Source organism: Megascapheus bottae, chromosome 6 (genome assembly GCF_031878675.1).
Source record: "Megascapheus bottae isolate mThoBot1 chromosome 6, mThoBot2.hap1, whole genome shotgun sequence".
NCBI lineage: Eukaryota > Metazoa > Chordata > Mammalia > Rodentia > Geomyidae > Megascapheus > Megascapheus bottae.
This window is the reverse complement of record NC_143514.1, coordinates 50,610,046-50,624,963: the sequence shown is the minus strand read 5'-3', so window position 1 is coordinate 50,624,963 and position 14,918 is coordinate 50,610,046. Positions and strand designations below refer to the sequence as shown.

Sequence of the window (14,918 nt, the reverse complement as noted above, 5' to 3'; positions counted from 1 at the left end):
CAAACTCCACTTCCTGTTTTTCTAGAGGTTAACTGGAGATAAGGGCCTCAGATCCTTATATACTTGGGCTGGCTTTGAACTTTGATCCTCAGATCTCAGCTTCCTGAATAGCGAGGGTTACAGGCATGATCAACAATGCCTGGCTTAACTCCTATTTATTAGGGATTACTTTCATGAGGTTATTTCACAGGAGTTCCTAAGCTAGCAGTTACTGCCATGTTGGAAGATCCTAGGTTACAGTCAGTTGCTATCTGGCTTCCTGCCTTTCTGGCCACCACTGCATAAGGACAATCCAAAATATCCTATCTGGGCCAGGCGCATGGCCTAGTGGTAGAATGAGTGCTTACCTAGTTTATTGGAGATAAGAGTCTCAAGTCATCCGGGTGCAGTGGCCCACGTCTGTGATCCTAGCTACTCAGGAGACTAAGATGTGAGAATCGAGAATCATGGTTCCTGAGACTCTTATCTCCATTTAACCACCAGAAAACTGGAAGTGATGCTGTGGCTCAAGGGATAGGGCAGTAACCTTGAGCTGAAGAGTTCAGAGATAGTGCCCAGGCCAAGAGTTCAAGCCCCATGACTTACAAAAAAAAAAAAAAAAAAAAAGTCTCAGTCTTTCTTGCCCAGGCTGGATTGGAACTGTGATCCTCATGTCTCAGCCTCCCAAGTAGCTAGAATTACAAATCTGAGTCACCAGCACCTGCTTTGAAATACATTTTGAAAGAGAACAAGAATGGTCAAAATAGATTGTTGGTGACTAGGAAAATAGAATAAGGAAAGCTGTTGAAATTCTTTTGGTAAGGAGGAAAGAAAATGGTATATGGGGAGAGATGGATTGGAGTATGTTACAAATGTGTGAAAATGTAACAATGAAATTCGTCTTTGGATAAGTAGCGTAAGATAATTAAAAAAAAAAAAGCCAGATACTTATGGCTCACACCTATTAATCCCAGCTACTCATGAAGGGAGACCTGATAGGATTTCAACTGGAAGCCAGCCTACGCAGGAAAGTCTGTGAGACTCTTATCTCCTATTAACCAGCAGAAAACTGGTAGTGCAATAGCTCAAAGTGGTAGAATGCTAGCTTTGAATGAAAAAGCTCAGGGATCTGGATGCATGGTTCACACCTGTAATCCTAGCTACTCAGGAGGCTATGATCTGAGGATCAGGGTTCAAAACCAGCCGGGGCATTTGTGACACTCTTAATCACCAGAAACTACCTCACCAGAAAACCGGAAGTGGCGATATTGCTCCAGGGGTAGGGTGGTAGCCTTGAGCTGAAGAGTTCAGGGGCAATGCCCAAACACAGAAGTCAAGTCCCACAACTGACAAAAAAAAAAAAAAAAAAAAAAAGACAAAAGACAAGAGCTAAAGAAAATGCATTCCATTCCTCAAAACCCAAACAGTTTTGCATACCTGCAAGATTTGTACATAGACTTGGTGGGGCTCTGTCAGCTTCATGCCATTGACCTCAATGTATTGAAAGGGGGGAACATCATCCGTTTGGGCTGCCTGCTGCAGACAGCGTATCACTTCGTGTACAGTGGCAGTCTTCCCAGTTCCCGGAACCCCAGAGATGTACATGCACCTACAGCAAAGACAGAAGACCTGCAGACTAAGTCCAGGCCAGCTATACCACACCAGGAAAAACAGAAACCCATATCAGGTGTGGGTTGAAGGTAAGTGGGAACAGTAAAGATCATCTTTAGAAGCTGGTCAGAATAGGATCTGTTTAGTTACCCACTCTACAAGCAAGGCTATGTGCAAACTGAATACCCCATAAGGTACACTTTTCTTAAAGCCAGAAATCCTACTCCTATTGAATTACTTTGGTGGCAAAGTTGTTTCAGAAGCTGTGGGGGCTTCTGGTTTTATCAACCTTCCTGTCACTAATAAATGGGGGACTCTTCCCCAAACTACCCTCCTGCCCCAACATGACTCACCCTCCAGTATGGTCAAGGAGTTTGCTCTCCACAAAGTTATAAATATCTTGGAATTCCTGCTCCCTGCAAGGAAGAGACTCAGGCACAGCAGAAACATGAAGCCTATAGTTGGTGATAAGTAGGAAGAAAAGGAAGACTTTAGAAGCTCTATACAGTCTACTAAAAAAATAAAGGCTCAGCACAACGGCTCTCATCAATAATACTTGCTACTCAGGAGGCCAAGATCAGGAAAACCATGACTGCAGGCCATCCCATACCAAAAAGCAAGATATCATTTTAACCAATAGCTAGGCCTGGTGGCACATGCCTTTCACTTCAGCAATAGGCGTATCAGACTCCAGGTAGGCCCAGGTATAAATGCAAAAAGGCCAGGGCTGTGGATGAAATGGTAAATCATCTGCCTAGCAATCCCAAACACCACCAAAACAAATAATAAAATGGAGAATATTTGTCTGTTTCTACATGAAGACTCCAGCACAAATGCTTTTATTCTCAACTCTAATTTGTCTCAATCCTTCGCCTCCCTTTCTCTAGACAAAGTAATTCAAGGGGACTTCATCCTACAAATATCCTGTTCACTTGATTTTTTTTTTGCCAGTCCTGGGGCTTAAACTCAGGGCCTGAGCACTGTCCTTGGGCTTTCTCAAGGGTAGAGCTCTACCACTTGAGCCACAGTATCACTTGGCCCAGGTGCTATCCCTGAGCTCTTCAGATCAACACTACGGCCTTACCCTTAAACCAAGCCCCATTTCTCGTTTTCTAGAGGTTAATTAAAGACTCTTAGGTCTAATTAATCAGACAGTGGCTGTCTATGTTAGTTCAGGCAGATCTTGGTTCACATGATTTTTTTTTTTTTTGTGGGTCATAGGGCTCTTTAGCTCAAGGCTCTACCCTTGAGCCAAGCCCCACTTCCCATTTTCCTAGGAGTTAATTGGACACAAGAGTCACAGGTCCTTTTGTGCTCTGGCTGCCTTTGAACCTTGATCCTCAGATCTCAGCCTCCTCAGTAGTGAGGATTCCACCCGGATTCACAGGATTCTTTCTAAATACATTTTTCCTTAATCATGAGCACATGATTACATACCTCTCCCCCACACCACCACCATTTTAGTAAAGAAAGCAGTGTCTATCACTTGTGCGTATCTGAATGAGGTTCAAGAGCAACACTACCTCAGTCGGGCCTCCTCCAGCACACTGGTTGGTTCCTGAGCAGCCAGGTTTCGACTTCGGATCTGAGGAGTAGCATGGCGTGGTGTTCCAGGCTTTGGCTATGTTTAAAGAAGAGAATATGGCTCAGAAGGAAAAACAAAGCGGAACACAATCAAAAAGACATACTACACAATATATATCTTACTTTCCATCTGTATGAAGTATCCCTTTGCATCTCACATCACACATACATTTTTTTTTATGATCCACATATATTTCTTTTTTCTAACTTACATAAGAGTATCAGGATTTGGGGATAATGTGAGGAAAGAATGACAAGTATGGATTAAATATGGTGGTGTTTGGGGATGACCTTAGACCTCTCCCATACTAAGCAAGCACTCTACCACTGAGCTAATCTCTAACCCTTGAATTAAGTACTATTACCTAGAAGGAAGTTATTAAAAATCCTAAACTATACCAGGTACTGGTGATTCACACTTGTGATCCTAGCTATTCAGGAGGACACAGCTTTGAGGATCATGGTTCAAAGCCAGACCAGGCAGGAAAAGTCCAGCAGACTCTAATCTCTAATTAACCACTCCCCCCAACCAAAGAAAAAGAAAGCTGAAAGTGGAAAGTGGAACTATAGCTCAGTGGTAAAATGCTAGCCTTGAGGGGGGGAAAAAAACAAGCATCATCCAGGCCCTGAGTTCAAGCCCCAGGACACACCTGGTGCATGGACAAGGACGGACAGACACACACCCTGAACTATTCTACCCAAAAAGAGGAGATAAGAGGTGTAAATTTTGTTTGATTCCTAAAAGCTTTCTCTAAGTTTGTTTGAAAATATAGTCAAGCTTTATCTGTGAACTTCACAATTGGAGTAATCTGGCCAAATTCTTCCACTCTAAACTCCTAGAGTCACAGCTTAGGCTTTCTTTCTTGCTACTGGCTTACTGGCTAGAGTAGGTCTGTTCCTGTTTTATTCTCTTCATTATGACCAGTGATAGGCATTTCTCAACTTTTCCTCAAGTAGAAAAGCACTCCAGATATTTAGAAGGCTTTATAGCAATCAATTTGAACAAAGGAAAAGAATAATACAATCAAGAACCCTGGGTTCTTGGTATTTTCTTATTTATAACAGTTTGGAGGGGCCAGGAGCATACTAGTGGTAGAGTCTTGCCTAACATGAGAGACTTAGCTTCAGTCAACCACCAAAAAAGAAGAAAGTGAAGGCATCTCTCTAATGGTAGAGTACCAGTCATGAGCAAAAAAACCCCAAAAAATAGGGACCGGGAGTTTGGCCTAGTGGTAGAGTGCTTGTCTAGCATGCACAAAGACCCGGGTTCGATTCCTCGGTACCACATACATAGAAAAAAGCCAGAAGTGGTGCTGAGGCTCAAGTGGTAGAGCTCTAACCTTGAGAAAGTCCAAGGACAGTGCTCAGGCCCTGAGCTGAAGCCCAGGACTGGCAAAAAAAAAAAAAAAAGAGTATCATGGATTTTCCTGCTTAGCCTGGCTTTGAACCTCCATCCTCAGATCTCAGCATCCTGAGTAGCTAGTGTTACAGGCATGAGTCACCTGCACTAGGCTTCCTTAATGTTTTTTGAATGTTCTGCTATATTTCCACTACAGGAAATTTCCACACCTGTTTCTGTCTTCCTTTCCATCTACTATCAAACAATTAACTACCAGTACCTAAGGAGCATATCCTGTGTCTCTCATGTCAGATGAAACACCAAAATGGCTCAGCATCCCTAGATTCAATACCTACTAGGGGAAAATGCAAAGACCAGGAGTCAGATATACACTTTCCTCAGGAAGCTTAGCTCTTGGCCATTTGACTCTACTTTCAAAAGAACCGAACTGAAAAATCAGCTTTGAACTTGGTATGCTGGCATATGTCTGGAATCTCAGGATTCTAATACTTAAACTGAAGTGGAAGGCTCTCAAGTTCTTGGGACATATCAAACAAAGGTCACCAACAAAACAAAACACCCAGGCCTGGATTTTCAGTCCTCAAGTTCACTTAGGTTAATTCCACTGTGAATATTCCAGGAAGAATGGTTTTGAACATGATCGACCTATGCTTAGAATTCAGCTTTTTGTTTGCTATTTGATATCAGCATTCCTATCCTTTAGAAGAGGAACACTTTATTGGAAAACAAAACTAAAGGAAACATACAGTTTTCTTTGGTGTCTTGGAGGGCATCTGCCTAGATGGCCTTAAGGAGGGCTGCAGGATCCTGGACTGGCGTTGGGGATTCCGCCTTGGAGGGGCATCTTCATCCTCACTGCTAGAAACTGAAACCTCTGCTGTTGGTATGAACTCTTCCTCCTGTTGGTCCTCTTTGTTATCTTCCAGAAGCCTGAATGATGAGAACATATAATGTTCTGGCATTTGTTGTTTAAACCTAAATAAGGCCTCTGTAAAGGTCAATGTGGACTGTAGCATTCACTTTACTTCTTTGGCACTTGTATTCTGTGACACAATTAAGGGTATTATTATCTTATTGAGCTCAACAGGTTTGTGACAGACACATATTATTCTTATTTTATACGTAAGAAACTGAGATCAAAGCTCACAAAATTCAAAAGTCAAAATGTTATATCTAGGCTTATCAAAATCAAAGCCAATCCTTTTCAGCATCCTACCTTAACAGTGTTGCTGGCAATGACAGCTATGGGGACAGGGGAGCCATATAAACCCAAGGAATCTCTTCTTGTCCCTTTCAAAATATAACATCTATGTGAAGCAGTATAATTCCAGACATGCCTGGTAAAAGCTGACATTTCAATGGATCAGTAAAAATCAAACAACAGACGAGTCACTAAAAGATACGCCTGTAGTTATTAAAGATGACAGCAAGCCTATTCTACCTGCCATAGGACAGTCTTAACTGAATATACCATGGATGACAGAAATTGTTTTGCCTGTTAAAGGGCAGTCTTACCGAAGGTGCTGTCTAATCCGAGTCAAGGTCAAGACAGAACTTTTCCTGCGGATACGAGAAGTAGTGGTAACTTCACTGCCAGCTTCTGGCGCTTCTGCTTCCCTGCAACATGTCCCAGTGGTTACAGAAAGCAGTTTGGAGGACCAAAGATCTACAACAGGCAGTGAAAGACATGACTGTGGCCTCAAAAGCTCTTAACTCTTTTTACACCTATCTTGGGAAGAATCAAATTTTGATGCAAAATTTTAAGGACAGCTTGACTTAGACCTAAAGATCAAAATTTGCTCAAACATCATTTAAATCAAACTCATCAACTATAAACCAGAATATACCAGTTTCAGAGTTTGTCTTTTATGAACTTCTGATTTATCCATACATTCTCTTTCTAACAAAGCAGACTCAAGGTTAATAGAAATAGAGATACATACTTAGAAGTTTCTATTTAGGAAGCACTGAAATGTGTTTTTCTTTCCTTCCTTGTCTTTTCTTTTTTTGTCAGTTGTAGGACTTGAACTCAGAGCCTGGGCACTGTCCCTGAGCTCTTCAGCTTACGTCTAGTACTCTATCACTTTGAGCCACAACACCATTTCCCATTTTCTGGTGGCTAATCAGAGATCAAAGTCTTATGGACATTTGTCCCCAGGCTGGCTTGGCTTTGAACCTGATCCTCAGATCTCAGCTAGGATTACAGGCGTGAGCCACCAGGGACTGGCTTACACTCTTTATTTCTATGGCTTGTTACTATCAATTGTTATCTACTGCCCTCCAGTAGATAAGGTGGCTCATGCCTGTAATCTTAGCTACTTGGGAAACAGTAATCAAGAGGATCTTGGCTGGAGTTAAGACAGGCAAAAAGGTCAAGACACAGGCTTCATCGATTAAAAAAAAAAAAAATTGGTGTGCTAGTAAGTATAAACAGGAGGAATGCTGGGGCCAGGAGTTTGGCCTAGTGGTAGAGTGCTTGCCTAGCATGCCTAAAGACCCAGGTTCGATGCTATCCAACTGCCCAAATTGCAAGATCCTACTTGAAAATTAAAAAGAGCAAGAAGGACTGGATAATATGTGGCTCAAGTGATAGAACATTTGCCTAGCAATCAAAAGACTTTTAGATCAAACTCAGTACTAGAAAACAAAAAATTAACATCAATTACTAAGCTTATTCATCTTTTATTATATTTTAGAGTGGTTACATATTAAAAAAAGAACAAAAAATAGCCAACTGATTTTTAAAAATAATTATTTTAAGGTGGGACATGGTATCACATGCTGGTAATCCCAATTACCCAGGAAGGTTGGTGGTTCACAAGTTTGAGACTAACTAACCTGGGCAACTTGATGAGACCTTGTTTCAAAAAAGAAAAAAGTGGCCAGGAATTTGGCCTAGTATTAGAGTTCTTGCCTAGCATGCATGAAGTGGTGCTGTGGCTCAAGTGGTAGAGCTCTAGCCTTGAAAAGCCCAGGGACAGCTTTGAGTCCAAGGCCTAGGACTGGCCCAAAAAAAAAAAAAAAAAGTGTATGTTGGGGGAACTGACTGAAAGGCTAGGGCACTGTTCTTGGATACTTTTTGCTAGTGTTCTACCACTTGAGCCACAATGCGACTTTCAAGCTTTTTCTGTGTATATAATACTAAAGAATCGAACTCATAGCTTTGTGCAAGTGAGGCAAGCACTACACCACTAGGTCATGCTCCTGGCCCATGAAGATGTTCTTAAGGTTATCTAGTGTACTTTGTTAAAATCTTTTTTAGCTGCAGAAACTAATGAAATCCATGAAACTAATGAAAAGTCCCTCAGGGATTCTGTGAATCAGGTTTGTTGTGAAAGATCTCAATTTGTTTTATGGAGCAGGGTCATGTGTCTGGTTACCTCTTTGTAATCCTTTCTGGTTTCAGAAACACTGATCTTGTGATTTCCACTGATCTCTGACCTCCTTTGACAAGTGTAAGTGGGCTATCCTTAGTCTTCATGGGGGATAGAGTTCTTAGGGTTATTGGACATTCAGATGAAGATTTCTTGTCATCCTCAGTACAGAAATATGGAACCTCTTCAGTTTTCCCTGAGACTTTCAGCACTGGAGATGAACCCTTGACTCCACTCTGCTGAGACCTCTTACAAGGTGAAAGGGACTCAAGGTAAACTGATTTTCGTTTAGTCCTTCCTGGAGAATCCAAGGAAACACACGAAGTCTGCTGGGATATTCTAGTGTTAGGAGTCCTGGAAAAATCTAAAAAAAGAGACATCACAGAATTCTGTACAAAGCAATATACATATCCCCAATCTCATCAGAGATATACTCCTAAAGTTATACACCAGCCCTTCCTGCACAGACATAACTAAGCAATTAAAAGGGCAAAGCAACTGGACACCAGTGGCTCACAGGTGCAATCTTACCTACTCAGGATGCTGAGATCTGAGAATTAATGTTCAAAAGCAGCCCAGGTAGGAAAGTCCATGAGACACATATCACAAATTAACCCGAAGTGGCACTGTGGCTCAATTAAGAGAGGGCTAGCCTTGAGCAAGAGTTCAGGAACAGTGCCCAGGCCCTGAGTTCAAGCCCTGTGGCTAAGAAAAGAAAAAAAAAGGCAGGCTGGGAGTTTGGCCCAATGGTAGAGTGCTTGCCTAGCATGCACAAAGACCGGGGTTCGATTCCTTGGTACCATATACATAGAAAAAAGCCCGAAGGGCCAAGAGTTTGGCCTAGTGGTAGAGTGCTTGCCTAGCATGCATGAAGACCTGGGTTCAATTCCTTGGTACCACATACTTAGAAAAAAAGCCAGAAGTGGTGCTGAGGCTCAGGTAGTAGAGCTGTAGCCTTGAGAAAGTCCAAGGACAGTGCTCAGGCCCTGAGCTCAAGCCCAGGACTGCCCCCCCCCCCAAAAAAAAGAAAAGAAAAGAAAAGAAAAAAGCTGGAAATGGTGCTATGGCTCAAGTGGCAGAGCTCTGGCCTTGAGAAAGCCCAAGGACAATGTTCAGCTCTGAGCTCAAGTCCAGGACTGGCAAAACAAACAAACAAACAAACAAAAAAGGCAAAAGCAGGGTTGTACAGACCTGTAATTCCAGCTACTCATAAAGCTGAGATCTGAAGATCACAGCCAAAAGTAGAGCTATGGCTCATGTGGTAGAGTGCTAGTCTTGAGCACAAAAGTTGAGGGATAACGTGTCAAATGCCCTGAATTCAAGCCTTAGGAAAGTACAAAAAAAAGAGGGGGGAGGGGCAAAGCAAGGGCTGGGAACAGTCGTACAGTGGTTCATACCTATTGGTCCAATCACCCAGGAGACAGAGGGCCATTTTTTGAGGTCAATCTGGCCAAAAAGTTAGCCAGGATAACTTAGGCTCATCTTAAAAAACAAGCTGAAGCAGGAAAACAAAAAACCAAGCTGAAAAAAAAAGAAAAAAACAAAAATACAAAAAACCAAGCTGAAGCCACTGGAGGTGGCTCATACCTACAGTCCTAGTTGCACAAGAAGCTAAGATCTGACGATCATGGTTCCAAGCCAGCTGTGGCAGAAAAATCCATGAGATTTTTTTTTTTTTTGCCAGTCCCAGGGCTTGAACTCAGGGCCTGAACACTGTCCTTGGGCTTCTTCAAGGCAAGAGCTCTACCATCTGAGCCACGTCACCACTTCCAGCTTTCTCTATGTATCTGGTACTGAGGAACAGAACCACTCTACCACTATGTCAAACTCCCAGTCCAAGTCTTTCAGATTCTTATCTTCAGTTAACCACCAGAAATCTGGAAGTGGAGTTGCAGCTCAAAATGGTACAGCCAGCCTTAAATAAAGAGACAGTGAGTGCCCAAGCCCTCAGTTCAAGCCCTATGACCAACCATCGAAAAAAAAAAAAAAAAGCCAACCAACCAACCAAAACAAACAAAACAAAATAAAACAAGCTGAGGGCCATCACTGAAGATCATGAGACTCTTATCTACTATTACTCACTAGAAAATAGGACATGGGACTGTGGTTTCAGGGGTAGGGTGATAGCCTTAAGCTGAGGAGTCCAGGGACAGTGCCCAGGCCCAGAGTTCAAGCCCCATGATCCACAAAAAATAAATAAATAAAAATAAATAAAAGGGTCTGGGAGTTTGGCCTAGTGGTAGAGTGCTTGCCTAGCATGCACGAAGACCCAGGTCGATTCCTCGGTACCACATACATGGAAAAAAGCCAAAAGTGGTGCTGAGGCTCAAGTGGTAGAGCTCTAGCCTTGAGAAAGCCCAAGGACAGTGCTCAGGCACTGAGCTCAAGCCCAGGACTGGCAATAAATAAATAAATAATAAGGAAATGGCTATGTGGCTCAACTGGTAGAGTACCAGCTAAGGAATTGTAAGGCCCTGACTTCAAACCCTACTACCACTAAAAAAAATTTTTTTAAAGAAAATTCCAGGGAGGGGAGTTTAGCCTACTGGTTAAGTGCTTGCCTAGCATGCATGAAGACCTGGGTTCGATTCTTCAGTACCACATACATAGAAAAAAGCTAGAAGTGGTGCTGAGGCTCAAGCAGTAGAGCTCTAGCCTTGAGAAAGTCCAAGGATAATGCTCAGGCCCTGAGCTCAAGCCCAAGACTGGCGAAAAAAAAAAAAAAAAAGTTCTAATCAAACTATTAACATGGAGGAACCTCAAGGACAGTATAGAAAGGAAAATGAACCAGTCACTAAAAGATACGTATTGTACAATCCCATTTATAGGGATTAGTCAAATTAGACAAAAAAGAGAATGTGATTTCCAAAAGATGAGAAGAGGGATCAGGAGTTATGGTTTAATAAGCAAATTTGAGGATAATGGTTGCAAAATCATGTTAATGTTCTTGGTATTGGTACTGGGACTTGACTATTGCTTGACTTTCTAAAAGATGAAGTCCAACCACTTGAGCCACACTACCAGTCTAACAAATGATTTTTTTTTTTTTAAATCAGTCATAGAGCTTGAACTCTGGGCCTGGGTGCTGTCCCTGAGCTCTTCAGCTCAAGGCTACTGCCCTACCCCTGAAGCTACAGCCCCACTTTTCTAGTGGTTAATTAGAGCCTGGGCTGGCTTTGAACTGCAATCCTCAGATCTCAGCCTCCTGAGTAACTAGAATTACAGGCATAAACCACTACACCCAGCTTAACAAATGTTTTAAATGTGACTTTAAAACTATAAAATTCATTTTGATTAAATTTACTTTGTATGTATTTCACCACCTGTCCAACCAATACCTGGTCCACTATTGTACTAACTCAACACAGTCACTTAAATTTTTTTTTTTTTTTTTTGCTGGTCCTGGGGCTTGAACTCAGGGATGGCCTGGGTGCTGAGATTCTTTTACTCTACCACTTGAGCCAAAGTGCTAATTCCAGCCTTTTCTGAGTAGTTTACTGGAAATAAGAGTCTCATAGTCTGGTAATGGTTACAGACTCACACCTGTAATCCTAGCTAATCAGGAGGCTGAGATCAGAGGATCATGGTTCAAAGTCAGCCTAGGCAGGAAAGGCTATAAGACACTTATCTCCAGTTAACCACCAGAAAAAGCCAGAAGTGGCACTGTGGCTCAAGTGGTGGAGTACTAGACTTGAACAAAAAGAAGCTCTGGGATAGTGCCCAGGCTCTGAGCTCAAGCCCCTGGACCAAAAAAAGTCTCACAGTTCCTGGTTGGGCTGGATTCAAACCTCAATCCTCAGATCTTAGTCTACTACTGAGTAGTGAGGATTACAGGCACCCAGCTTGTCACACAAATATTTAACTGTATTCTTTAACTTCAGTATTGCCTACTGTAACTCATTTTATACTTACTGTTAAGCTCCAGCCTTTTCCTTGCACTGGGGGTGACAGGATGGGTGGGAGTTTGGCGAGATTTGGAGGAAGAATGACTTGATTCAATCCTTTTGACAGCATGTTCTGCAGTGGTCAAAGAAGGACTTTCTAGAGTCATAGTCTTAACTTCCATGGGTTTCTGGCTTGTAGAGGTAACGCCTTGTAGTTTCTTTAACTCTGTAAATAGTTCTGGAGACAGTGGTTTGAAACTGTTTCCATTCCAAGACAGTTTTACAAACAGTGTCTTTTCCTGTTTCAGATCCATAGGGAATATTTCATCCGTGGCTAAAGCCACTACCTACATTTAGGAAGTATAAACGAAAAGAGAGATGAAATCAAAATTAAGCCAAGATTAAGTCTACATCTGTACCCAGAATGTAGAATGTTACCTTTCATACATAAAGATAGATATTCAGAGAACATGAACATGCACTCAAACACTAGTAGCTTCAGTCACTTATTCATTAATAGCGTAAGATATTAATGAAATTATTTCTTTCATTTTTTTTAATCGGTTGTGGGACTTGAACTCTGGGCCTGGGCATTGTCCCTGAGCTTTTCAGCTCAAGTAAATCCCTACCCCCTGGACATCGCCACTTCCGATTTTCTGGTGATTAATTGGACATGAGTTTCATGGACTTTTTAGTGCTCGGGCTGGCTTTGAACTGTGATCCTCAGATCTCAGCCTCCTGAGTAGCTAGGATTTCAGGCGTAAGCCACCATGCCTGGCTCTTTCTTTCTTTTATATGATTCTGTCTTTGCTTCTTAATTCCTATCATCCTACTTTAAATATATGTCACTTTACGCTCTAGATTTTCACACACACTAGACAGTTTTCCTTTCTATTGACTCTATATACCTAGACTAAAATCTCACACAAAAACTTCTTTAAATATGCTCAATGGTTAATGGTAGACTCCTTTTGCATCAAGAAGACTGAAAAAGACTTTTCAATGTCTTAAAATCTCTGGTCCACCTCACTTGCAAAGCACTCAATGCTCTTAATGGCTTTGCATGAATTGCTGAGTTTGGTTTTCATAGTTTTGCTCATTTCCACATGTATGCTGTGATTAAACTTTTCCTCTCTTTACCCTTCCTAATCTACCTACCCTGTTGCTTCAACTTCTACATCTGCTTTTCCCTCAGTCACTCATTTAACCCAGAGAAAAATTACATAGACACATCACACCAAAGTCTTTCTGTCCAATTCTTTTTCTTTTATTTTTTTTTTTTGCCAGTACTAGGGCTTGAACTCAGGGCCTGAGCACTGTCCTTGGGCTTTCTTATGGCTAGCACTCTACCACTTGAGCCACAGCACCACTTCCATCTTTTCCTATGTATGTGGTACCAAGGAATGGAACACAGGTCTTCATACATGCTAGGTAAGCACTTAACCACTAGGCCAATCTCCTGGCCCCTGCCCAACTCTTAAACCAGGCATCTTAATCACCCTACATTACAATCAAATTCCACTTTAGAAGCCTAAAGTTGTTCCAGGAATAAGTTGAATTTAGTTTTCAAACAAATATATCATTTCAGCCTACAAACTTATTATATTCTCACTTATTTTAAAATCCCCTAAAACAGATTTATCTGTAACAACTAGCACTCTTTGTAGTGAGTTACTCAAGGTGAAATCCTTGTTTCACAAGACATGTGTAACCTCACAATACCACCATCCCAGCTAAATATAACTCCCTCTGGTTAACACATTTGCTAATTTCAGCTCATCCCTTAGGTTATAACCCAAATGTCACTTTCTCCAGGAGGCTCCTAACATATGCGTTCTCATTAAATAGGTGCTGAGATGAAGCAGAGAGGCAAGCAAAGATGGCAGGGAAAAAATTATTGCCTTTCATTGACAAATTAGAACCAGTAACATTTCTGAGATCATAAAGTTTAGGATGCAAACAGAAATAAGCTTCAAGACAGAACCTAGGATTAAGGAACCACCTACCTCAACAGGGCCAATGATGGTCTCAGCACTAATGTCATTATTGCAAGCAGGGTAGTCATACCAGAATATCTCCTGTTTATGAGGCCTACGGCCCAACAAATGCTGTTTTGAGAGAGGGACTTCAGAGAATCGGGCAAACCATTGTACTCGAGCACGTTTCTTGAAATGAAATTTAGAATCTAGGAGAATTAGACAAGAAACTGAAGGTAAAATATGAAGGCTCAAAGATTTTGTCAAACATTAAAGGACCAAGCAGCAGCAATCTGCCTCTACCCTACAATTACCCTCTTCTCCTGTTGTTTTACTTCCTAATGACTTTATCAATAAACAAAGGAATTATGAACAAGGTGTTTGGGATGCTATCCAATCACAGGCACTTAACAAATCATCAATGGACAAAATTTGTAAGTTAATTATTATAAGACAACAGCCAAGGGAGGCAAAAAAAAAGAAATCCTGGCAAGAATTTAAGTAGCAACCACTGATATGATTCTGGCAAACATACTTGCAATCTTCAGCTTTACTATCATTCACACAATCATTCATACATTATTCGTATCACTAATAACTCCATACAAAAAGACAAACAATAGCACCATCATCACCATCTTCTCTCAGAGACAGGGAAGCCACCCAATGAAGAACCACAAGGACTGAAATCTGTACACGAAGTCCATATATCTGCTGTGGTGCTCTACCTAATGGGCATTAGTTTGATGAGGTTATCACCATTCTGGTCAAATACCCCTTCTATGTAACATAAAACATCTTTATCCATTCATCTCACCTACTCCTTCTATGAAGTAAAGAAAGTGCCACAGAACTATCTACAGAACTTTTGCCATTTCTCTCCTAGGTCCTTAGGAGAGTTTGGTTTAGCTTCAAATTGTTCTTTCTTCTTACTCTTTCCTTAGGAGCTCTATACCAATCCCACCTTCCTGTCTGCTCTCTTGATTTGCAGAGTGCTACTGCCCCCTCTACAGCTTAGCACCCTGGAAGAGGCTGTGAGTGGGAGCTTGTAAGCACTGAGCTGAGACATCTTTTAGTTTCTGTCCTTGGAGTAGTCATGGATTCCTGTATTTACTGATCTAAGAAACAAGGCCTTTTCTCCCTTTTCATG

General features: G+C 41.6%; 1 protein-coding gene across 1 annotated transcript in view; it reads right to left on the bottom strand.

Annotated features, from left to right (window-relative positions):
* The window catches only part of Orc1 (origin recognition complex subunit 1), a 28,882-nt gene that overhangs the window by 8,783 nt on the left and 5,181 nt on the right, over positions 1-14,918 (bottom strand). The window contains exons 4-11 of the mRNA XM_090334833.1: positions 13,799-13,977; positions 11,821-12,139; positions 7,915-8,272; positions 6,050-6,151; positions 5,281-5,464; positions 3,114-3,211; positions 1,944-2,045; positions 1,417-1,588 (exon numbers count right to left, since the gene is read on the bottom strand). Coding sequence (XP_090190959.1) covers positions 1,417-1,588; positions 1,944-2,045; positions 3,114-3,211; positions 5,281-5,464; positions 6,050-6,151; positions 7,915-8,272; positions 11,821-12,139; positions 13,799-13,977 — 1,514 coding nt within the window. The remainder of the gene's footprint in view (positions 1-1,416; positions 1,589-1,943; positions 2,046-3,113; positions 3,212-5,280; positions 5,465-6,049; positions 6,152-7,914; positions 8,273-11,820; positions 12,140-13,798; positions 13,978-14,918) is intronic.